The sequence below is a fragment of the Dipteris shenzhenensis genome, chromosome 9 (assembly GCF_047967505.1).
Source record: "Dipteris shenzhenensis isolate YYH24624 ecotype China chromosome 9, Dip_SZ_1.0, whole genome shotgun sequence".
Classification (NCBI taxonomy): Eukaryota; Viridiplantae; Streptophyta; class Polypodiopsida; order Gleicheniales; family Dipteridaceae; genus Dipteris; species Dipteris shenzhenensis.
Window position 1 is genome coordinate 1,691,226 of NC_141604.1, and position 26,378 is coordinate 1,717,603.

The following is a 26,378-nucleotide window of genomic DNA, read 5'->3' on the forward strand; positions in this document are numbered from 1 at the left end:
ATCGATCCATAAGGTCACACCAATGTCTAACAGCACCCTTCCAAAGGATGACGCCTGGGGCACAATGGCTAGCATCATCACATGGCATATTTGGGTTGCGCCTCTTACGACCAAACCGCAGCCCCAACTTTGAAGCATCCTTGTCAACATCTGACTATTATTTATACCCCGGCTCTAAGGAGACCACATAGCATTATGAGCTAGTCTGCGAGCATTCACATGCCTGTGTTTTTAATATTCACACAGATCGAGGAATTCATTGTTAACATAGACCAACACAATGTCTAAAGGAATTTGGCACCTGCTCCAGGATCACCCGAAGCAGTGAGAAAAACCTTGACAAGAAACTTCTCTCTCTTACTGTTTCTTTTATCCAACAAACGAATTAAATTGGTAAACTGCTTGGCATTACAACATGAGTAAGAAGGTGAGCAATGTGTAGTTTACTCAACTTGTACTCCTAAGATGGTAACATATGTATGGGCTGAAACAGGCCCAGAGAGCTTGGTAAAAGACAATGCACAGCAGGGTCTGTATCTTTCCCACATGTACAGGACTCTGAAAATGCACTGCTCACATGTTTACCCAAAATCATATATATAAGTCAATCTACACATTGTAGTCTTTATATTATCAATGTCATCACATTTTGTGCATCCGCCAAAAGTCTCATCGCAGTAAAATCGACACCTTAGTTCAATTAGAGGCTCCTATAGTAAACATCTTCTTTCAAAAAACCGTGAACAATTCGCATCATATTACACCTGTGGCATGCATGTCTGCTCCTACTAGAGAGTCGTCTATAAAATATAATTATCTCCATGAAGGTTACAGATCAACTGGCATCCTCAATTACACATGCAGTGTACATGGCTGCATGTGCAATGTGCATTCTGGAGGCTTTGTAATCTAAGTGAAGATATGAATCTCCAGGAACTAGGAGTAAGATCCTCATGTGTGATATTTCTGCATCCACAAGGCTTCTAGAATTCCAATATCCCAAGTAATACAGGTTGCAGGCATTCAGCCACTGCCATATCAAGGCAAATCACCAATGAGTGCACCTAAAGGCTCTATCCCTAACTATCTGGCAGGCAAAATCCGCTAGCATGTTTCATCATAAACTTCTTCGAAATTGGATGTGTCCAGTGGCTTGGGCTCTTTGCAAAAGCATCCATAAATGAAATGAAGCAAGTAGCACATCCACAATGGTGGGTCTGACATGTCAATCCTCAATTCTAAGCTGTCGGCTTGTTGTAGGAACAAAAACTGCTCCATACAACATTCATTTGGCATGATTTGTTCCAAAGTTCAGTATCATCACCCTTGTGCATTCTATTTGAGCAGGTCTTTAAACAGGTCAGGGTTAGGGCCAGTTGGTGTGACTCCCACTTGCCGTGATACAGCATCTTTTTGTATGGAATCTTCTGCTGAAGGACCTTTCTTGGCTAAAGGTACGGAATGTCCTGGAAGAGCTGCTGCTGGAAACGTTACCCCTGAGCTTGCAGACTGTCCTCCAGATCCTGTCATATTGTCCATAGTAGGCTTACCAGATGCCAAGCCAGTGATCAGATCTACCATACTACTGTGATTGTTCCCATGCGTTAGAGAGTTTGCTCCATATAAAGATATAATATCCACACTGGATGATTTTACAGATGCTGTAGCAGGCTTTGAAGAAGCTACAGAAACTGGTACATCAAGTAGCCCCTCAAGTTCCTTCATCGGGTCACTAGGAGAAACAACTGGCGGTTCTTCCTCACTCAGATCAAGTAGATCTGGAGGCGGTGGTGCAGGAGGCTGCTTTTTGGCAGGCGCTGAAGTGTCTGTGGATGCCACCATGTCAACTTTTTTATTTCCTGGCAGATGATTTTTCTGACCAGGAGGCTTATGACCTTTCCCAGAAACTTTTGCACTTGAATCTGGTTTTGAAGAACGGCCACCAAAAAGGGAAGCTGCAAGTTTTTGCTTCTCAGGTGAAATTTCCGGTCGCTGACTGATCTTGTTTGTGTATTTTGGTTCCTGAGAGCTAACAGACGTGTTTCCTCTGCTGTGCAAGCTTTTATCGGCATCAGAGGTACTTGACCCATTACTCCTTTCATGACTTGCAGATGACGTTGATGAAGTACTGTACATCTGGCGTCCCCATTTTTTCTGTACTCCTTCTAAGCGCAACCGTGCACTCTCTGGATTGAATATATCCACGTCTGGAGCTACAGAGGGTTGATGAGCAGAATACATAGCTTTTCCACTACTACGATCCATTCTGTAATCATCAGTTTCATTAGACGTAACAGGAGTTATTGACGGAGTTGGTATCTTGGGCTTCTCATATGCATCAAATCGGAGAGACTGATTAGCAGCAGTAGATACATCGTGTTGGCTCGTCCATAATGCCAGGCCACCTGTTTGAAGCCTCTCATTTGCCAAGATATATGGTTTGGCTCCCTTAGAGAGCATAGACTGAACATAGTTGTTTAGAAATGATAGATTCTTGTCCACCTGTTATTGATAGGAAAAGACCGAGTCGTAAGTTCATGCTAATATAGTCATATAGACAAAAGCAAATACTCAAAAGTAAATAAAGCTTCACCAACAAGGATACCTCAATATCTTCACAACTTGCATCCATAGGCAATACAGCACCTACGATATCAGCATCAAAACCAAAGAGTGACTGTAATTCATATGCCCGTTGCTGCAAGTCTGTCGAATGTGAGGCAGAGAGCTCATCAATGAAAGACTGGCACTGCCCAAAACCAAGACAGGTGTGTTACTTTGTTTTGAAGTTTGGTTGTCAAACACCATACGTTGCTGGGATACATAAAGAAGAAACATCATAACAATAATGAAAGAGTGAAGAAAAGTATACATGTGCCTCTCCACATGACATGCTGCACATGCCATGATAGCTAGGCTAGCTGTAACAGAACAACACACGTAAAATGTAAGGAACAAGAGGCAGGCTCTGTTGACTGTACAGTGAACACTGGATCCAGAATGTATGGCCAACATTGGATCCGCAATAACCACCAGAGTTTGAACCATCTCCGAGTTTTGATTCCAGGTTCAGGTGAAACTCAGAGGTCAGGTACCCTCGTAAAGAAGCGGTGATAGGTGGCGACACGATCGACCTATTCTCAATTGGTGCCGCTTCTCAGTTCGAGCGAATTGGCTGTTATACTTGCCATAGGATCTGAGTGATCAGCATATTGAGATATTGCAATATGATCTTGATTGGATGATTGGATGTGTGATCCATGCAATCGCGGTAGCACAGATTGTGTTGTCACGAGGGCGTGAGTTTTCGAGCTCGCATGTGGGTAGGACCCTGGTAAAATAATGGGCAAGGCCATGGGTTGCTAGGTGTGTAAAGGCTCCTAGGAATGTGAATTTGTTGATTGGTCCAAAGAGGGGGCAAAGGGCCCTAAGGATCTAAGGTTGGACCATTGGTTTGGTCCCAAAAAGTGCCTCACAAGAGGGGGCATGGGGGCAAATGAAACGAAGGTGCCATGTGGCACCTACTACAAACTTCGAAGGCTACATGCACGGCTTACGGGCAATTGGAAGCACCTGGAGGAAGATAGCGAAGGCTGGTCGACGGAAGACAAGGGAACAGGGAATTTTGTCTGGCAGACAACTGGGTCTCGGGCTCCATGCCAACATCCTCCGTGGAGCTTCAGGTTGATAGTATGGGTCTTCACAAGACTGTACGGAGCTGTAGTACAGGCTGTACAGGTTCCAAGGCTGTGTAAAGAACTGCAGTATCCAGTGCGGCTGACAGGCTCCCAGGCTGTGTACAGACTGCTACTGAACGACATGTTGTACGGGCAGGATAAGCTGCTGTACAGACAGGGTAAGCTGTTGTACGGGCAGGATAAGCTGCTGTACGGACAGGGTATGCTGTTGTACGGGCAGGGTATGCTGATGAACAGGCCGGATAATGCACCATTGAGAATGGGTTGCACAAGCTCGTGTATGAGCTTAGTTGGATGCCCCCAGATTCACCAACAAGCTGGTTGCTTCTGCTTGATCCTGCTCCTTTGTTGTGAGCTGTCTTGGAGAGACTTTGTTGGCAAGGTGGTTTACGTGGATGCTTCCAGTTGGAGTGCTTTACAGTGGATGCTTCCAGTTAGAGTGTAAGGTCCCAAGATTGCAGGCTGATCATTCATGCTCTCACCCATTGCTTGGGCATATCAGTAATCCAGTGGACACCTGAGGCAGTCAAGGGAGTTGTGTGACCCCGCACGGGTTGCTAGTAACAACTTCAAGCTTCATCATGCAAGAATTTGGATGCCTATTGCTTTGTGAGGTGAGAGCAAAGCCCAACAGGATTATTGCTTGTCGTATCGATGCCCTTTCGAAGTGCAATATGCGAAGGGAAGTTGAATCTATTGTGTATCCCATTTGCAGTTCTCCAATTAATAAAGAAAGAAAGAAAGAAAGAAAGAAATTTTATTAGAGTCTTCGGAAGACCGATGGGTCTATGAGACTGAAAGAAAACCTGATACAAATCACAGTAAGGGTGGAGCTACTGAAACGAGCATCATCACCCATGCTAAATCCTAAGTCTGAAATACATAATCAAATCAAATACATCTGGATGTAACAATGAAAAGAAAAGCTAGCACTACTTTTTGCGCTAACAACGAAAAGAAAAGGACTGGAGCGGAGCGGAATCCTCCGTATGTCATGTCGCCCTTGCTGGTGCATAGCCGATGATGGGACGTTGGTGCCCGTCAAGAGGTGTTGTACATCTCGATCTCTTGGACAAGGCTCGACGCAAGATCAAAGCCACCGTGACTCCTGTGGGACGTATCCCGGGTCCAAACAATGACAGGAGGTCCCCTAGAGTGATCTGTGTGTCCCCTCGCTGTCTCGTGTGTTGTACTGCGGTCGTCGGGTCGGGGTCTCTGTCACGTCTACGGCTAGAGATTGGACGATCAATGTCACTTGATGGGAAAAACTTTGTGATCCTGCTCTGAGAGGTGTCTGATGATGTGGCCAAGCCCCGTCGCCTGAGTAAGTACTCTCTGTGTCGGACCCCCTCGTGAATGAAGGCCGCGAGGCATCTCTGATTTGGGTAGGCGAGGAATCTGGAAAGGAGCCCAGAGCTGTCTCTGAAGACGCAGTGGTAACGACCTCGGATCTCTAGTACACTAGGCACCTGAAAATAAAATGCTCCTCCGACTTGACCTCCTGACAGTCGCACAATATGCATAAGCGATGCTCCCTAGGAATCCCCTCTGCTCTGCCACTCTCTATGCGGAGGCGGTGTGATGATACCCGAAATTGTACGATGAAGATCCGTAGTGAGTGAGGCATATGAAGCTCAATGTACCCCAGTGGTGTGATGAATCCCTCCTCCGAAATACGAAGACAGTAATCTCTGTAGAAACTCAGCTTCACTGGAAGCTCCCCCAGCTCCAACCAGGTCCTAAAGGTGTGTAGCTGCAGGAGATCCTCACGAATGACCTGATTGGTGTGTGGCCCGATCGGGATGGTGGGTGGGAGTACCGGAGGGGCATCTAAACTGTACTGAAAAGGAGGTATCCTATCGATGTGGAACCCTAGTCTCACAAACCATCTGTGAGTCCGTGCATACCAGCATCGCTCGTCTCCCTCTGCTGCCAACCTCATGTAGGAATCGAGAGCCAACCATGGCAACCTCTGTCTCCCTGATGTGCAGTCCCATATGATCTAACCCGATGTAGATATATAATGGTTTGAAAGGCTGCATCTAGCTGGAGTGGAGAAGCACCAAACTCGGCCTGAATGATGTGATGTGGTACAGACGGTTTCCCTCGGATCATCCGTGAGAGCATGAGGATCTACAGGAGCTCCACCCGTGTCCACTCTATCTCTGACATGTCAGGCCCCCAACAAGGGCTGCCATACATACCGGCTGGTTGGACCAAGGAGTCGAAGAGAAGAGCCTTGGTCCGAGGGTCTTGGAAGTGGGAGTGGAAGCATTGTCTCTCTAGCTGAGCCAGTGAGGCGTATCCCCTGCTCAATCTGGCCTCCATCGCTGGTCTCATCGTGAAGATCGGGCTAGAGAAGATGACCCCCAAGTAAGTCTATGAGGATACGATCTCAACTGGTGACCCACCGAAAGTAAAAGTAAACTGCTTTCGTTGCATGTTTGCTCGAGAGGTGTTAAAGATCATGACCTTGGTCTTGCCAAGGTTGACCTCCAAATCATGGGATAAACAAAAAGCCTGCAGTGCATCCAGGTGTCGCTGGAGCCCCTCGGGTGTGGACGACAAGAATGCCACGTCATCTGCATAAAGAAGAATCATGATGATGATCCCGGCAAGTGAGCAACCGGTCCCTCCGATCAATTAGATGTCATGGTTGGGTGGTGAGCAGCCTACTCAGTTTTCTCAAGTTGTGTGTGTTCTTGTGTTTGCTTGCAGATCAGAGGTTTCAGGAGTGCTGGGACGTGTCACCAGACCTGACTTGCAGTATGCAGTATCTCAGCTCAGCAGATTCATGCACATGCCCAGTTCACAGCATTGGCAGGCAATGAAGAGAGTCTTCAGATATCTCAGAGGCACTCAGGATTTAGCCCTCTTCTATGGTGATCAGGGTTCACTTACCATGCATGCTTACACGGACAGTGACTGGGCAGGATGTTCCGACACCAGAGTGTCACATACTGGCAATTGTTTTTTGCTTGGCAATTCATGTATCTCTTGGCTCAGCAAGAAGCAACCAACAGTTGCCACGTCTAGCTGTGAGGCTGAGTACAGGGCAGCTTTCACCGCTACAGTAGAGTGTGTTTGGCTTCGACAGTTACTTACAGATCTTGGTATTTGCCAAACATCCTCCACTATTGTCTACACTAACAGCCAGAGTGCTTTGGCCATTGCGCGTAACCCAGTGTTTCATGCGCGTACCAAGCATATTGAAGTTCACTATCATTATGTTCGGGAGCGGTTGTCAGCAGGAGACATAGAGTTGTCCTATCTTCCCATAGAGGACAACATAGCAGATATGTTTACAAAGGCACTTCCTCATCCTAAGTTCGAAGTCTTCCGACAGGCTTTACACTTGGTTCCCTTTGTTACATGATCTCACATCCCTTGTACATTCATAGGTGGCTATATCCTTTTGGATGAACGTGTGCCACCATGACCAGAAAATACCAGGTATTCTGAGACGTTTCTAGAGTACTTCAGCCCATCCCATGGAGGGGGGTTTGTAGGCCATCTTATGGTGGTTCTAGTGATGCCCTATAGGCCACGGTATGTGCCTTGTAGGCATATGTGTAGGCACTTGTGGTGTTAGTGCCTTTTAGGCCACATAGGACACTTAGTCCAATGTGACACCTAGGACACTTAGTCCTAGGTCTAGGTACAAGTACCTTGTACTTAGATTTTTTCATTATCTAAGTTTTGACGTGACAGACTCTATCGACTCTTTGCTACCTACACTCTCTCTTTGCCTATCGATCCTACATGTGGATCAACCATGGTAACTCGGCTACTTCTCAGCTAGGTTTCTCCTCTGAGAGACACGGCACAAGTTATGCCATGGGCATCATCCGCCTTCGACAAGAGACACTACTCGCAAGTCAGCATTGGTCTCTACAGCCAATCTAGGGATTGAGGTGTCCTTCATGATGCAGTGGGCCCTCAAGATTGGTGTGGAACCTATTATGCCTTTGGTACAGAGACACACGGATGCAAACTACTCCCCATCCAAACCCCCCTCGAAATCTCAACGATCAAATACAGCAGTGCAGGCTCCTAGTCACAAGAGAGCTTTGTTTCCTCAAGCTACTTCTTCATGAGCTGGACACTCCTGATTCGGAACATGCATGGGCCCCACAACAGTGCACGTCAGTAGCCACAATAGCAGAGGACAGTGGTTGGGAGATCAGTGGATTTCCTTCTGCTTCATGAGCATATGTTTTCAGCAACAAACATCAGCCGGCGTCATCATCTTTTGCTGGGGAGAGGCCCAGAGGTGTGGTCTCCAATAGTAGGTAGGAGTTTGGGAGTTTACATCTCAGCTTCTCAGGCAGTGTTTGCAGATATTTTCGACTAGGGAGAGCGACTCTAGGATAGGCATCTTGAATGTCTATGTCTAGGCGTGCAGACAGCAATGCCCTGCTTTCTAGAAGAGACAGCTGGAGGAGAGTCTCTCCTTGGATTGTTGGATACTTCAACAATCTAGAGCATGTGGAGGACAAATAGGGGGGTGCGTCCTTCACAGAGATGCTGGCGGTAGAGAAGAGTACTTGGGAGCAGTTCATTTTCACAGTCGACAACACAGACCCTTGGAGAGAGGCGGAGTTCTCCATGCTTCCAAGTAGCCTTAGTTTTTCCTGCAGGCAGGGCACACACGATAGACTCCTAGAGAGGCTCAATTGTTTCTATGTGGGAAACCGGGCATTGCATAGGGGTGGAGCCACTGGTATTTTGGCAAGTACCACGATGTCAAATCCCTTCCCAGCAATCTCATAGCTTGAGCAGCCCCGACAAGGGCTTCCCAAAAGGGGATCCGCATCCTTGACTCACTATTATAGAAGCAAGAAGTGCCGGAGGCGGTGAAAGAGATTTGGAGGCAGCCGGTCAACAGTTCAGAGGGAGGATGGGTTGTGTGGATAAAGGAGGCGATTCAGAGGAGCAACAAGGAGCTGCAATCCCAGGCATTGCGTCTGCGACGACTTTTACAAGCACGGGAGAGGGCTCTGAGGCTGGACTAGGCCTCCATTGAGCGTCTCAAAGTGCGGGATCCGGGATCACATTGCTTGGCAGATAGATATGAGTATACAAGTTTGGACCGCCAAGATACAGAGATATGTCAGACACAGTTCTACTATCACTCCTCCAGATCCCGCTAGGTGCAACAAGGGGACGGGATGACCAAGCATTTCGTTTAGAGTACAGGCCCTACATCCGTGGGAACACAATTGCTGTGACTTCTCGAGGCTCAAACGGCGTTATGCACTCGGATCACCAGGAGATTCTCGAGATGACCACTAAGTTTTATAGGAGAGTGTTCCAGGAAGAGGAGTCGTCCCCCCATGTGATCAGTGCTAGGGAGACTGTTTGAAACCACATTCCATCAGTGGTGTCGCAGAGCATGAGTAGGCAGCTAGAACGGCCTTTCACAGATCAGGAGCTATATGAGGCTCTACAGGTACTTCCCTTGTAGAAGTGCCTTGAAGAGAATGGCCTACCACCGGCCTTTTTTAGGTCCTTTTGAGAGCTTCTTTGCACTCCTCTTCGGCGAGCTTTCCAGGAGATCTTCATCACACGCTCGCTGCCCTCGTCCTTGAGCACAGGGTGGATTTGTTTGATGGCAACATAGCAGACTTGTGGCATTGGATGCCGATCACACTGCTGGACACAGCCTACAAGATCTTAGCCACTGGACATCATTCATGACACGTAGACAGGGTCTGTCCAAGAACGTAGCATGTTGGACAACAACTTCACTTTTTGAGAGGCTATGGATTGGGCCCAAGATGAGTCTCAGCCTCTCGCTATCCTATTCTTGGATTTCGAGAAGGCGTATGACAGGGTAGAGTGGCCTTTCTTCAAGGACACCATGCAGCGATTAGGCTCCTTTGATAGGTAGGTCTTTGCCTTTTATGCAAGCAGCTCCAATCAAAATCTTACTGCAGGTGGGTCCCCTTCATCCTTACTTGATCAAATAGGCAAGGCTGCCCCCTCGCCCCCTTCCTTTTTCTTTTAGTGGTGGAGGCCTTGGGTTATTTTTTACGCTCACAGGTCGGGGGTCTTACAGGGATGAGGCTCCCAATCTAGCAAGAGGAGCTGCTGGATTCAAAGTTTGAAAATGAAACAGCACTATAAGTGGAGGGATCCACAACGAGCCTAGAGGCAATTACGAGGGTGTGGCCTCTAGGGCCAGGATCAATTGGGCCAAATCAGTGGGCTTCCTCATAGCCATTGAGACACAAAAGATTTGAGATTGGGGGGGCAAGCCTTGGTTTAGATGGATCCCATGGGGGCATAGACGTCACAGCGGTACTTGGGGTGCCAAGTGGGCATAGACATCACAGCAAAGCAACAAATAGCCTCGATTTTAGAGTGTGCGCAGTAAAGCTCCTTTATTGGAGCTCAGCCAAACTCTCCCTAGCAAGTAGGGCTCTTGTGGTCAACCAGGTACTCCTCGCCACAACTTGGTACATAGCCTCCTGCTAGCACTTTCACAGACGCTGAATGGGGCAGCTACAACGCCTGGTTCATAATTTCCTTTGGGCAGGCTCGGATGGTACCCGAAATACTCGAGCCAGGGTGGCATGGCAAACTGTGATTTTGCCACAAGCCCAAGGGGGCCTCGGCGTCATTGATCCAGAGATGCACAATAGAGCGTGAAGGTCTCACTCCATGCTATGAGACCTGGAAGCTCTTGATGTAGCACGGACTTCTCAAGAACATCCCCTTGCACAGGTGGCCAGTGGCAAACATCATTCAGATGGATTTTCTCGGCTGCACATATCACTTGGGCGCAACAGGATAGTGGCCAGCGAGATCCTTTGGGACTTGAAGCAATTGCCTATGGACGATGAGGACATAAATCAAGCACTCTCGCATATGGGAGGAGCGGGAAATCAATGCAGCGATCCCGGACTCCTCATGGGAGGGTTTGAGCACTCCACACTATTGGTGTGGACGGTTCTCTAAGACGGGAGTGCCTCTTAGGCTATAGTGGTTCAAGCAGACTCTGGGTCGTTTTCGGGGCAGATACTACATAGTTGGGAAGGGGGGACTATTGATCGCTGAAATGGAGAGTGACCATTGGGACAAGGCATCCCTAGATGGACTCTCATGGCAGAGGATCAGGATTGTGGACTGGCTGGGCAAGAGATGGACTATCGACCCGGATTCGGTTCTTTCGGACAGGGAGAGACCACAATGGAGACTATGGCTATGGGAGGGGCATCCTCTCTGATCCGTTCTATGGGATCCAAGAGAGTGGTTTTGACCTGTTCCGGTAGGGCATTCGGACAGGGTGGAGGAGGTGCCTTTCTTCTCTTACACGACCCGTATTGAACATCGCTTGCAGTTGGAGGCAGCAGAGTCGACTCCTTCGAGGGCGCGACACTGAGTCGAGCAACAAGTCCCTAGAAGATCATACCTTGTTTATAGTCATGCCTGTGGTCCAACCTGAGAACACGGAAGATCTCCTATTGCTTTTGGATGGTGGCATATGGAGGCTTGGCCACTGGCCCTTGTTGGAGCAGATGCGGGTGGATGGCAGATGTCACTGCCATACGGATGGAGTGACTGAGATGATTCCTCATTGTCTCTGGAACGCCTGACAGCGCAGCGGGTCTGGGCAGCATCTTTGAGGATAGTGACGAGCACGCAGCGGATGGAGAGAGACTTCACGTGGGGGGATGGTTGCTTGGCTCACGGAGGGAGAGCATTTTGGATTGCTCCCACCGCTCCTGCCTTTCAGCTTCACGGCCAGACAGTGACCAGGATCGAGGCATACGAGGCAGTTCCTCCCTGACGGGTGCGCCCAGCACCCTGGGTAGAGGATAGCTTGTGGGAGACAGTTGCCAGCATCACGGCATGGCACATCTGAGTTGCCCACTGCAGCCGGGTGATGGGTGGCCAACAGATCACTCTGGCGGCCAATCTAGTTGCCATTTGGCAGAATATTATCTACACGCTGCGAGCTATCTGGGAGTGTGGGACCCCAGGTTCTAGCGTGACAGCCGAAGGCGAGAGCGTTTCTCCAAGGCATGGCCTGCAGACATCATTTATGTTCTTACTGAGAGAGGTATCCGCTGGTTGTACAGTCTGCCATTGTGGTTGTTAGCCCCTCTTCCAGAGACACCCTAGGCAGTATGCTGGGGTCTCAGGAAACACGTTGGCCCCTTTTCAGGCGGCAACAAGTTTTTCTTTTCTTTTTCCCATGATCTGCACCTTTCTAGGTTTTTGCTCAGTTGTATGGTGGTCTTTTTCAAAGGATTAATATAAGTTCCTTTTCTCTGTTCTGTTTGTTTAAATGTCTCCCTCACCTCTTCCTATTGGGAAGAATGTGGGAAATTTTCAGAAAACAGTTAATTGCAGCTTCCTCAGAGTCAGGAACACCATACCCTTCTCCATCTTACTATTGTAGACGGGTAGCATCCCCCTTAAGGTATTGGCATGGAGAGAATAGTATAATATCTTGTTGAGATTGCAGCTTTTAGACATCCGTTTACCACAAGGTTGTCATGTACCACAAAGCAAATTTAAGCCAGTATCTCTTGTGCCAATGATAAGTCCTTTGACATTTTTTTCCCTTTTCGCTTGAATTGAGAACCTCTACCTATAGAAAAGAGGGAGGGGCCAAAAAACGACAGCAGCTATATGTAGGATCTTAACCACATAGTTGCATGGCCATCATTCAGTCGCAAGAAGAGAGAGTTATCTACAAGCTAGTATACCACACAAAATAAGACACCTTTTCCTGTTCTCTGTTATATATCACGCATTTATGTTTTACATCTTAAACCAATATGTGAAAATTTGGATATACCTCTGGAATAAGCACAGCCTTCCTGCCCGCTGCAATCTCAAATGCACAGACCTTTGTAATAGCAGTAATGGCATAGCCCTGTAAGGTCCAAACAGCATGTATAAATTGACCAGAGGATATGCTATTGCAATAATGAAATCCTAATGAAATATTATATAGATCGTTTCTACATAAGCTTATTAAGCTGATATTTGGTTTCGAAGGAAAGAGGACTGAAACAGAAGACCCTGACTGTTTTGTCAGACATATAACTTATCTTTCCAAAAACCTCCATTACTGGTGATCCTGTACTCAGGATGCCTTACCTTCAGCACCACAAGGCTAGTTCTAGCAGCAACAACTAAACCATAATTACCTTCACAACGTCATCTCCAGGATGCGCTTCTGCTACGTCACAAAGCTTCCCTATTATATAAGCTGCTGAATGACTTCCATCAGCTATACCATACTCTCCCAAAACCCAGCATATCACCTGGCATGACATACAAATTTAGGAATTTGATGATGAAATACTTGAGGCAGTCGTGAAAGACATTTAGAGAAGACTAAGAAAATACAACCAATCAAAGCAGGAAATTACTGCAGACAGGAACTAGCATTGTCCTGCATTGACTTATCGGGAAACAATAAACACCAAGTCAATATGATAAAAGGGTTACCTGCAAGAGAAGTGATGGTAACTTTGGCTCTCCAAGAATTTGAAGATAAGACTCCACCTTCCATACAGATATAAAGTATTAGCTCAACGAGAAAACACGATCTGGCGACAATGAGCAAAACTACCACAATAATTTCATATGTTTAACTAGTTCATAGTACTTTCTGGTTCTGCACCTTTCCACCTACTAAAACTTGTAAACCAGCAACATTCCGCATGGACAAACCAGTCACAAGTATTATGTTCCGAAGAAAATAATAAGTCTAAATAAACAAGAAAACATATATCTTAAAAAAGAAGCACAAACCAGTCACAAGTATTATGTTCCGAAGAAAATAATAAGTCTAAATAAACAAGAAAACATATATCTTAAAAAAGAAGCAGATATTAGACTATAAAACTGCCTCATACCCCCCAAAGAAAACAACAATGATATTATATTCGTATTTCTTCGATTCAATAGTAGAGAGTCTTCCAGATTAGAAAGTGAAGTATGAATTGTGAACAGTGATCTCACTATCAATTCCAAGCATGCCAATTATCAATTCCAAACAGTGATCCCATTATCAATTCCAAGCATGCCACTTTCAATGGGCTTAATAAGTCAATACCCTGTAGAATGCATAAAGGATGTGGAAAGCTTAAATGCAACAAAGAGCAAGCATTTCAATCCCAAAAACAAAAAAGTAACCTATGAGAGAACCACTTTATCAATTTCTGCTGCAAGAGTGTATAAAGAAGGGGACGAGGAAGATTTAGTAGAACTTGCAGAAGGGAGCAGCCTCCATTTAAACCTATACGACAGCAGTTTTTAAAAATATCCTCTGACCATTCATCACAAAAGATAGGCTAAGGTAATATTACACTTCAATGATTATTTGCAGAGTAGGAAAAAGGAATATAGAGTAACAGCAATACAAGAGAAAGGAATATGGAGTATAACATACTGCAGAAGATCGAAGTTGACTGTCAGCATCTTCATCCTCTTCACCGGCGCCCTCTGCTATTAGCCGCATTAAATCATGAGCTACTTTGGGAGGTACAAGATCCCCTGCATGCTCAAATACTTGGTTCATTGTCTGTCGAACACAAGTCATTACCATTGTCTCTCAGGTACAAAGCAACAAATTTTGCTCACTGTAATGCAATTGTAATAAGGGTATCTTTGCTTTATTCCGATTCAAAGACCTGAGGGAGTTAGGTTTTTAAGTTACATTGTCTGTCAAGATACCTGAATAAACCACTGATTGCTTGGTGCGAAGCGTTCTGCCAATTCTATGCAGCGAGAAGCTATGTCTGTTTTGTTGTGTGCATCATTTACGGTTTTCATGTAACTAATCATGCGGTCCACAATGACCTCCACATTTGATGATTTGGTCATCTTGTACAACAGCTCCAAAGTTTTTCTCTTTAGTGTATCATCCGGATCCTGCAGTTGATATCAACACAACATTTACCAAGACCTTAGCTTCAAAAGATATCAAGATATCAAAGAATGATATTACATTTCTTTATGGCTACATTGGTGATGCCTGCCCAACAAGCCTAACCAGGTGAGAGAGACCTCATCTCGTGGGAAAAAGACTTGCTGAATGTACACCACACATGTTTTGCTCTCTGAAAGCATTACAAGTCTGAATCTTGACTCTGATTCCTCTACTATTGAGAAAATTTTAAGGATCTATTTTTTATACCAAAATAAGAACGCTACATCCTTAGCTACTTATAGTTGGCCAGCAGCTAACCTTAAGCTTAACCTAGCTGTGGAGGGTGCGCTTATTTACCATGGGTGGAACAACCTAAGGCTCCAGATTCATGTTGACACATCCAAAAATGAAGGTCAATAAGGGTTCATGGTATACTTAGTCTAAGGCAATATACTAAATAAGGTCTAGGCGAACTAAACTACCTAGAGAGTGCGTCCCAGTCATAGGCATTGCGACGGCTGTCAAGCTATACAAGATCAATTTTGTATAAAAGGGTATACAGCATGGTTCTCTATTAGGCTATTATATACCAAGATGAATCTAGGAACATTCCCAAACTCATCCTCTAAAAACACAACATAGTGCAGTTTCAATCTCATGATAGTCACTCACAAGGTTGAAAACCATAAACTCCATCATGCATAGTAGGGACTAGCTACTATGACATCCCCACTGACGTCATCAGCACCCAACAGTGCGTGTAGACCATAGTATAAAAATATGCTCTCACACATACAAAACCACACACCCACACATACTTGAGCATCCATTTATACAAAGTCTTCGTACTGAGTTTCTGTCGGTACTCCGGAGGTGAAGGGCAGACTCAGCCATGATGAAGGCTAGCACTAAAGGAGAAGGCTAATCAAAAGGTAGTCCAAAATCTCTTCATTCAAGCTACAACTGCTTGTGAAGTCTAAACATTTTCATTTTAGTCTCTCCCCAACGAGCATCTAAATCTAAATTTACAAGTGGATAGTAAATTCTCGATGGTACTTGTGTGTTTGTCTTAACTCTTGATAGATGGATGAAGGAAAGCAAAGGCATTGTTTCAATTCATGCATGTAACCCAATTGAGATGGTATTCCTTGTGCTTGAAGTGATATGGCCATGACTTAAATGATTGTTTGGATCATAAGTTGTGGTTGTTCAATTGAAAAATTGGAAAGTCCTCAAGTTCTGTATATATGCCTTTATAAGACTAGAAGACATGATGTATATCCAAACTAATGTACGTAACAGAATTTTCCCCAATAAGAAAGAATCAAAACAATGTGTAGTCTATGAGAAAGAAAGGAAGAAAGTTTGTATTAACATCTTCACGAGGCCTCACAGCCTACAGGTATGAGAGAAAGTACAATCAGCAGAAGAGCTCATACAAGCTGCTATGGGCTGAAGCAAAGCGCTCGCTAAGGCCCTTGCTGAGTATCTTCCACTACTCTGGCAGTAAGCTACCTCATTGATTTCGTCTATGACCCGAAAGCGTGCCCTAGATTGCAGAGCCTAGCTTTCTCAAACTTTAAAAGCTTTGAGGTCTAGTTTCCGCCTATGTTTATCGCTAGCGCTTTTGTACTTCTCCTAGGATCTTTCAATGGCTGTCCAGACTTGGCCGAATGCTGTTTCAAAGTCCCGGACATATTGATCAGCTGCAAATATCTCATCTTTTAAGGATCATTGGCAAAATCCCCTTTCCATATATAACCTCAAATGGGGCTTTTCGTGTGGAGCTGTGGACCACATTATTATAAGCAAACTCCAATAATGGAAGATACCTTTCCCATTTAGATTTCTGCTCATCCACATAGCATTTCAAAAGATCAAGTATAGTGGAATTTGCTGGCCATTTGTCTGGGGATGAAAAGTTCAGTATTGTCCCCATGTTGTCAAATAGTGCTCTCCAGAATAAATTGGTCATCCTAGGGTCGCTATTGCTGACTATGGATTTAGGCATACCATGGCGATTAAAGATGTTAGAAATGACCCAACAGAGGGTACGCACAGCGGAAGACTTATAGTAATGCCCAGGACCTCACACAGTGTAGTGTGGGTGTGGAATCACCAAGTTCTTTACTTAATGTGCATACAATAGATGTGCAGACTCATCAATAGACAATGAACCAGCCAGATAGAGAAATCACCAAATATATATTTCCGTCCAAAACTATGGACACAATACAAAAGATATAGATCTAGAGTCCCACCAATGGTGTGGTCCTCTCATCTTACCACAAGGTCTTTCTCCTCTCTCCCGATTATCTCTAGACTCGAGCCCGCGTGCTCCACCTCGAGCTTCTGTAGACTTTCCGTCCAGATCCCAGCACCTTGCTGCCCTAGTAGGCAGCCTAGGCTTCAGCCCCAAGTGAGCTCAGTCTGCAGCAACTCTGGCCCTGCTTTGCCTCCTGGATGTAGGCCCCAAAGATCAGGCTTCTGTTGCTCCTGCTGCTCCTATGTTTGCTGACTTGCTGGATGATGAAATGAGGCAAGTGCCTCTCCTTTTATAGGCCTAGGGGGCCTGTCAAAAAACCGACCAGCCTGCCCTAATCTGGCCGACCAGAATGTGGCTGGTCCAGCCCTTTACAGGCTCACAACCCGGGGCCTTTTGGCCCACACTTCTAGGGCTTTTGGCCCTCCAATCTAGGCAAGGGCCCAGCCTATATAAAGCATGCCACTGCCCACTAGCAGGCTCATTTGCTGCTCCACCAGGCCCCAGCCATGTCAGCGCCTGTTCACCCTGCTGCTGCTGGTTCTGCCCTCTGCCAGGCTCTTCTCCAGCAACGTGAGCAGTGCCGTACTGAACCGTACTGCTGCTGACGTCATCGTGCCCTGCCAGGTCAGATCTAGGGCTTGCTGTCCCCGCCTTCTGCTCCTTCCACAGGTTCCGTCCTTTGCAGCCATGCTTGTCTCTATGAGGTGCTGCCCATGTGGTAGCCCCCTCTCTTTCTTCTCTCTTGGGCATATCCTGCCCTAGGTCTCCCTCCCCCACGCTCTCCTCATTTGGGGGCTTACAGATGGGGAGGTGACCTTTCTAACACCCCCTCTCACCGACACATCTCGGCCCAATGCCAACACGTCGATGACGATGCTCCAGTAACTCCCTGGTCATAGTCTTCTGGAACTCTTCAATGTCGAAATCTTTTCCTGGCTTTTCATCCAATGGCTCCTGCTCCACCAGGTCTGGTTCCGCTTCCGCACACCATCCTGGTACACAGGTCCATCTCTGGTAGCACCTCCTGGCACCACCTCCTTCAGTCACGTTCCTGCCTTCGAACTCGAGCAATCCAGCCATCACCATCTTCCAGTTGTCCCCCTCGTAATGAGTGAACAACCTGGAGTCTTTCAAGCACCAAGCTCTGAGGGTCTGTTTCAACCCGTCCTTCCTTTGGCAAGGTCTGCAACCAATGAATATTTCCAGATAACCTCGACCATGAACTCTCACTGAGTTCTCAAGCAGATACTCTTCTGGCTTCAGTACTCTTTGTCCATCACCTTCAAGCAATCTGCGTCCGAGATTTGAAGAAGCACCAATACTTCCCCTTCTGCCTTTGAAGAAGGCCAATTCCTTCCAATCTCGTATCACCTTAGACAAATGAAGAACAGAGTCTCTCCACAGCATGCTATAAGGGCTCAAATGCAAAATATCAAGTACATACCAGACTGCTGTACTGCCTGTGTGTTTGCCCCGAAAGCAAACCCTGTACCTCTTTGAGGCACCCACCAAGAGCCTGTGTAATCCTGTATTGTCCCCTTCTGAAGTACAGCATCCATCTGACCATGAGACCCCAGGGCCCTCCATGGAATCCACCCTCATGTCAGTGTCAACAGCCACACACCTGGAAGGTACCAAGCGCTCCATGCTGTCCTTCACCTTCACAAAGGCATCTGACTCCTCGTCAACCCACATCTCTATGTCAGACATCCTCACTGTGATTTCTGGATCAACACATCTGACCTCAGTAACACTTGGTGATGTCACCAGGAACAACTCTTTGATTACCACATTTGCTTTGGCCTCTCCTTCAGAATCTGCGTCGGACTCCTTTTTGTTTTCCTGATCCTTTGTGGCCCAAAAACATCAACATCATACTACATTAGGACAGCAATCATAACAGCTGTATGTCAGGGCTTATCTTGCTGGCTTATGTCTGCAACTTGCCGGACAAAGAACCATTTTACATATTTCTGAATTTCTAGCTCATAGGCTAGCGGTATCTGCAAGTTACTGGTAGGCAACTTCGATGAGCTATAAGTAATAGTCTTGATATCACCTTCATGGGCTGTTCAGCCTCATCATGTGCACACGGATTTGCTTTTGCAAGTGCCAATACATGGCAGCATTTATCACATGTTGTACCAAGCACGAGGGCACCCTTACAAAGTTCTGCCCTCGCATTTACAGCAATCCTGTGAGATGCCATTGTTCTTCTAATGGCTGCTACGTGTAGCAAGCAAAACTCCCAACTACACTCACTTAGTGAGCAGCAGTGAAGGGCATCAGTTATGGTGAAGTTGTGGCCATATTCCCCACTGTCATTCTCCTGAATGTGTTGTGACACAGCTTCAGAAGTAAAACTGTCTTGCATATCTTTTTCATGCTGCACAAGCAGCTCCTTGTCACTGTGGGTAAGTTTACTTTGGCATCCCTTGCTATCATCTGTGTGGTCTTCTATATTTTCATCCTTCTCAAGAACTTGGATTTGCTCATCATTGCTTGGTGCCCCATCTATCTTTTCACCCCTCGGGCCTGCTTCACTGTTACTGTTATGTAGGCTACTATGAATATAGGCATTTCTTCCATTAATGTGCTGAACTGTCAGGGCATCATCTGGAGCAATGTATCGGTCCTGCAAACTGATATAACAGCCCCCTTGCTGTCCATATTTGTTTCCATCATGTAGGCTGCTGCTTTTATTTGAGAAGCTATCCCAGCATAACCCTTTTGTCGAGCCTGGTCTGCGGCAAGCAGACTGGGGATTGGGTCAGTTAGAGGGCCAAGCCAGCCCTATCATGTTGGCCTAGCAGGGCCTGTAGCCGCTCCGCCAAATACAGACTGGTCGGACATAGGGCCCTGGTCAGCCAGATTTGTGGGCAGGGGCAAACCAGCCCTTCAGCTATATAGAGGGGCCCTTGTGCCCATTCTCATAGCCAATTCAAGCCACTGAAGCTCTACAAGACACAGCAGAACAGAGAAGTTGGAGCCAGATAGTACAGCAGTGTGCTGCAGGTGTTGGAAAACACCCCTCTAAGCATGTCTCTAGACTCTAGAGTAGACACCATGTAGAGGACCAATGACGTTAGATCATGCACCAACTATGAACACAACTTTATCTCACTTCAGCATGTGCACATATAAAAGCAGATATAGATCTGGAGAAAGTACACTCAGAACAGGGAAAAAGGGAACATATATAATGTAGAATCCAAGTAACAAAACCTGTCCAATCATGTATCAATGCCTACAGCATATAGTCACTTGAGGTATGGCACGAAAATTGGCTCTATATGCTGAACCACCTCCTGTAGACTCGTGCATCACCGCCATATGCTCTCATAGGCTTCAGTAGCTGCTCATACGAGCTTCACCTGCTCTCCTCCATTGTACCATCTGTGGCTCTTCTACTAGTGTAGATCTGCCCCTCAAATGTGCCCCTCAAAGTTCCTCAAACTGCTGCAGGTTGAAGTGTTGTACGCCCCCCCTAGGGGGCCTTTGTACAGGAAAGAGCACCTCCTAGGGAAAAACTAGGGTTACGCTGACCCCCAACCAGCCCCTGCTGCTGCCCACCAGCCTCTGGACTGCCGACTGGCAGTCTGTGGATCTGCCGATCAGCAGGCAGTCCTGGCCTATAAAAGGGGGCACAGTCTCTTGCTCCTTCCAGGCCTTCCAGCAGCCCACAGATTTACCCTACTCGAGGGCTTATGCCAGCCATATATGCTGGCCTGCATAGCAGCCCACATGGCTGCACTTCTGCTAACCCTAAGTCCAGGGTGGCCTGACTGCCCTTAAGGAAACCTAACCACATAGCAGCCTGTCTGCTGCCCACATGGCCCCTCTCTGTTCAGCCCATGTGGCAGTCCTCTCCCCTCTGCCCACAAAGTTTCTTTCAAACCCCTCCCTCTACAGCTGTCAAGCTACTCCGTCCTCATTTGGGGGGCTCACAAGTGGGGCTACTGTTCCAACTGCAGGAGTATGCCCTCAAAAGGGTGCAACGTTGTACCTCGGAAAGTCCTCTGCTTCAGGGTTATGCTGTCAGATCGCTAGAACCGTCATACCCAATGCAACAATGTCATGGTGAAAGCAGATCTGAAATTTTTCTGGAAATAGGGAGAGAGCAAAGTGTGAGAGCAGGAGCAGGAGAGAGAGAGAGAGAGAGCTGAAAACGATAGTTGCAATTAGATGAGTGTATTACAACTGAAGAGAGTGATAGGTTTTGTCTAAGTGACAAAACCTTATCCTTCACTAACTGTAGTTAGTGAACTAACTGTGGTTAGGGGGAAAAACCTCTAAGTGAGGGAAAAGTGCCCCTAACCTACTTATTACATTACATTGGTCACTGCTAAATTATAACAATAACTCTAACACCCCCCTGCAGTGCCAATGTCATGTACAAGTTTCAGCCCATACAAAGCTTTATTCAGCTTGCATACCTGAAGTGCATTTCCTACAATTTCAAAGCCTAGAGGTTGTTTGACATAAACCTCTTCCAACAAGTCGCCATTAAGGAAGGCTGTTTTTATGTCCAACTGATGTACATTCCATTGAAAATTTGCAGCCATTGCTATAACTGACCGGATGGTTATCATTCTGGATGTAGGAGCAAAAGTCTCCTCATAGTCTATGCCCTTTTTCTGAGCATATCCTTTTGCAACCAGCCTTGCCTTGTACCGATCAATGGTGCCATCTGGCTTTCTTTTAATTTTGAAAACCCACCGTGTACCTATGGCATGTTTACCTGGTGGCAAATCGACAACTTCCCATGTCTAATTTTTCTGAATGGACTGCAACTCATCGTGCATGGCATTCATCCAATGCACAATATCCTGTGCCTCTTCAAATGTCTCAGATTCCTCCTCATCAAGAAGAGTACCTGCATAAGCTGATTCAACTGAAAGAGCACCTCCCCCATGCCTTACTACACTCCGAGTTCTGCCAGGTAATGGAGCATCAATTTTACTCTCCCTGAGAGTTTGTAACAACCAATTTGGGACTGTTTTTGCTGCATGTATATTTGCAATTTCTTGCTGAACAACCTCTTCCACTGCTTGTGGAGGTGGTAAGACATCCTGTGGCTGAATCGGAGCATGCAGAGGCATCTGAAAATTCTGATTTGCATCAGATATATCAGCAGGGGAACCCAAGGCAATGGGTAGTAACCCCTCAAAGACATCATCGGAAGAAGAAGGCAAATCAAATTCAACTTGAGTGTGAGCTGAATTTTCTGAGAATATAACATCTCTACTGACAATAATCTTGCGTGTGACAGGATTGTAGAGACGGTAGCCCTTGCTCTCTGCACTGTACCCAACAAAAATGCATTTGATTGCCTTATCAGACAACTTATGCCGAAACTCAACGGGCACATGAGCATATGCAAGGCATCCAAAGACACGGAAATGATCCACAGAAGGCTTTCTCCCTTGCCAAACTTCATAGGGAGTCTTGGTCTTCAAAGCTTTTGTGGGTGCCTAATTCAAAACATAATTGGCACACATGAGACCTTCAAGCCAAAATTTGTGAGGCAATTTTTTGCTTTTTAGCATTACATCTATCCATCTCCATAAGAGTACGATTTTTCCTCTCAGCTTTGCCATTTTGCTAAGGAGTTAGCCTCACTGTAAGCTGATGTACAATGCCCTTGTCTTTCAAAAAAGCATCAAAATCTGCAGACAAGTACTCCCCTCCTCTATCTGTGCGTAATGTCTGTATCTTGAGTCCGGATTCATTCTCAACCATCGCTGCAAAGTGTTTGAAAACCATAAACACTTCTGATTTGCGTTTTAGCCCATAAACCCAAGTGTAGTAGGAGTAGTCATCTATAAAAGTGACAAAGTAAAGATGACCACCCAATGATGTAGTCCTCATGGGACCACAGACATCACTATGGATAAGCTGTAATTTTCGAACAGCTTTAACTGATCCATCCTTCTTAAAAGGAGATCTGTGCATTTTACCAAGAATGCACCCTTCACAGGCATGTGGAGGAGGTGTTTCAAGAGGAGGCAATGCATCAACCATGGCATGTTTTTGAAGCGTCATCAAGCTGCCATAATGCATGTGTCCATATCTGGCATGCCATAACTCCGCATTCTGCATAGCAACAGTAGGAGTGGAAACTGCAAGAGCATGTGCTGATCTTTTCTCATACATGTCAAGCTGAAAAAGACCACGTAACAAAGTACCAGACAATCTCAAGGCATAGTCATGCTCTCTGTCATGGACTGCACACTTGTCATCTTCAAAAATGACCTGAAATCCAGCTCTGTTAAGAGTGGACACTGAAAGTAGATTTTTTGTGATACCAGGCACATACAAGACATCAGAAATTCTGAATGTTGAGCCATCAATGGCTGTAAGTTCAACTTCTCCTGTACCACGAACTGAATAGGAGGAATTGTTGGCACATGTGACCTTTTTACCAACGGGTGGTGGATGCAGAGATGTGAAAAGACACTTCCTGGAAGTGATATGCTTTGAGGCACCGCTGTCAAAATACCATGTATTTTGTGTCTCACTGACACTGAAAGCTGATGCATCCTTGGAAGAATCATAACTGCATGTCAGAAAGCATAAGTGTCATCATTACAAGTGGCTGTACTATCCCGAGCAACCAACTGAGAGTCTGAAATGCAAAACAAGAAGGCATAGTCGTGCTCCACAAAGTTGGCTGTAGCTTGCTCATTGTCAGATGCATGAGGAGCTGAATCTGAGACAGCCATGCCGGAGCTGTTTTTCTTTTCTTTTGCAAGCCTTTTCTTGCATTCTCCGATGTAGTGACCTGGCTTTTTGCAGTAATGACATATTCCCTTCTTCTTGGGCTTACCTGCATCACCCTTAGCCTTTTGAGAAGGCTGTCCTGAACCACTGAAGGCTGATTTGCTGAAGTCTTTGCCTGTCCCTTTACTTTAGGCTTAAATTTTGAAAGCATGGCATGTTCACCTGCTCGTGAAGCCATGTTTTTCCTGGTCTGCTCTTCCTGCAACAGAAGTCCTATCAACTTGTGAAAATTGAGAAGATTTGCACCCCCCCTCAACGATGAATTCAGCGAGGTATGAAAGCTGAGATAAAACAATTCAAAGTAGTGGTAATCATCTCTGAATCAGGAATGATCTCATCAATATTCAGCAACTGCTCTCGTAAATCCTGTAGCTTTGTGAGGTGCACTGACATGGAGTCACCCTCTTCCATATGTGTATGAGATAATTCTCTTTTCAAAAAAGACACCCTGGCATCATTCCGAGCTGCATACATGCTCTCCAAAATATCCCATGCTGCCTTTGAGGTCTCACATGACCGGATATGCGGAATGATGAATCTTTTCACTGAAAGAGATACACGACAAAGCTAAAGCATCACGTGAATCCCATCTCTTCTGCTCTGGAGTAGTAGGTATAACTGCATCAATAACTTGTGCTGCAGCTGTACCTTGTGCACGACCTCTGCCTCCTCCTTGTTGGGGAGGGGTATTAGGTGCCACATTTGCTGGCCGGAACAAATTACGAGAAATCAGAATATTGCGTACCATAAAACTCCAGAGGGAGTAGTTGGTACCATCCAGCTTATCCTCTTGTGAGAGACCACTGAGACCGAAATCATTCTGATTTTGCAGGGCCATGTGAGAAAGAAAATACAGCAAATGCAAATCTGAATTCCCTTGTTGGGAATGGAGTGCACAAATCCCAAAAAACACAGCCAAACACTGGCTAAAAATGCAACTCAAATCTCTGTAATGTCTCTGTCAGAAATCTGCCAGAGCATCCAATCTCTCCCAAAACCTACCAAAAGTGCTTCAAAACACTCACAGAAAGGCAACACAAAAGCCCCAATTTCAGGCTTGAAATTGCAACCAGAAAGGGGCAAATTTACTAAAAGCCCCAAATCTACAATTTCTAAGCAAAAGCCCCAAATTTCAGACCAAATCTACAGATCTGTTTGCAATGCTTGCTTCAAGTGCAGCTCCAAATTTCTTCAACACCTGCAAAGTGTTTGCAATGTCTGCCCGCGACTACAAAATGCCCCAAATTTTCTACAAGAACTACGCCAAACAATGGCTATCTGTAAAGAAATGTCTGCTAGACAACCAACTGCAAGAATGCCTGCAGGAATAAAACCTGCTCACAAGGCCAAATGCAAATGTACGGAACTGTTAGTACGAAACTAACAGTACAACTAACATATGGATGTACAGCCTGTGCGGTGACTGTACAATAGAGGTACGGATGGCCGTACTGTACGGACGAGCTGTGTGCTGCAGGCTGTACGGCCAAGCTGTACGCTGAATGTACGGAAGGTACAAAGACTGTACGGAACAATCCGTACGTCTTGTACGGCCAAGCTGTACGCTGAATGTACGGAAGGTACAAAGACTGTACGGAACAATCCGTACGTCTTGTACGGCCAAGCTGTACGCTGAATGTACGGAAGGTACAAAGACTGTACAGAACAATCCGTACGTCTTGTACGGAAGGCAGCCAAGGACAGCAGTACGGGCAAAGAGCTGGTACTTGCAGGTACAGTACGGGCTGGTACGGAATCAGTCGACGCAGGTTGTACGGCAGTGCAGAAAGTACAGTACGGGCGGGAGCTGAGACACTGTGCGGCGTACGGCGCTGCTGTCAGTTGTACGGCGTACGGCAGTACGGCACTGGTGCAGTACTGACGGGAGCTGGGGAAGTAGCTGTACGGAGCAGGCGCAGAAATGTACGGACTCCTGACGAAGGTTGTACGGAAGCAATCCGTGCAATGTACGGACTGTACGGACAAGGAGCGGGCTGAAGCTTTCGGGCAAGGAGCAGGGAGCAGGGTCAACCTGCTTTGATACCAAATGTGGGAATAGGGAGAGAGCAAAGTGTGAGAGCAGGAGCAGGAGAGAGACAGAGCTGAAAACGATAGTTGCAATTAGATGAGTGTAAAATAGAGTGATAGGTTTTGTCTAAGTGACAAAACCTTATCCTTCGCTAACTGTAGTTAGTGAACTAACTGTGGTTAGGGGAAAAAACCTCTAAGTGAGGGAAAAGTGCCCCTAACCTACTTATTACATTACATTGGTCACTGCTAAATTATAACAATAATTCTAACAATTTTTATACTGCATTAGATCACCTATTGTTGGGCATCCCCATACTTCTGCACATGAGTATAGACCTGAGTACAAAGGTATAAGAGCTTCGGTCATGGGTCCAGGTCTCTGTGCAGTAGTAGGACACCTCAAACTGGCCATAGGCAAAGGCCCACTGTTTCATAAAACTATAGAAACAAGATAAAGCCACAAAGGGCAGACCGATTAAGTATACGCAACGTCTCTGATATCTATTAGCTTCTTGCTTGACGTTGCGGCTGTACTAAAAGAACTACTATAGAATCAAATAGGAATAAGATTTACTAGAGCTTGACGGCTATTTTATGAACTCCAGTAGCCCCTACTTGATTTCAGCATTGTATATGAAGTATCTGTTTCTATGCCAAATGGCAGCTGCAAAAAATGGTAATCATAATCCATGCCAAGCCTAAT

General features: G+C 46.0%; 1 protein-coding gene across 1 annotated transcript in view; it reads right to left on the minus strand.

Annotated features, from left to right (window-relative positions):
• Window positions 1-476: 476 nt before the first annotated feature.
• The window catches only part of LOC147898057 (Adaptin family protein), a 28,632-nt gene continuing 2,730 nt past the window's right edge, over window positions 477-26,378 (minus strand). Inside the window, exons 6-12 of the mRNA XM_087378863.1 lie at window positions 14,400-14,597; window positions 14,116-14,247; window positions 13,170-13,226; window positions 12,866-12,982; window positions 12,511-12,588; window positions 2,606-2,749; window positions 477-2,502 (exon numbers count right to left, since the gene is read on the minus strand). Coding sequence (XP_087234989.1) covers window positions 1,336-2,502; window positions 2,606-2,749; window positions 12,511-12,588; window positions 12,866-12,982; window positions 13,170-13,226; window positions 14,116-14,247; window positions 14,400-14,597 — 1,893 coding nt within the window. The 3' untranslated portion in view covers window positions 477-1,335. The remainder of the gene's footprint in view (window positions 2,503-2,605; window positions 2,750-12,510; window positions 12,589-12,865; window positions 12,983-13,169; window positions 13,227-14,115; window positions 14,248-14,399; window positions 14,598-26,378) is intronic.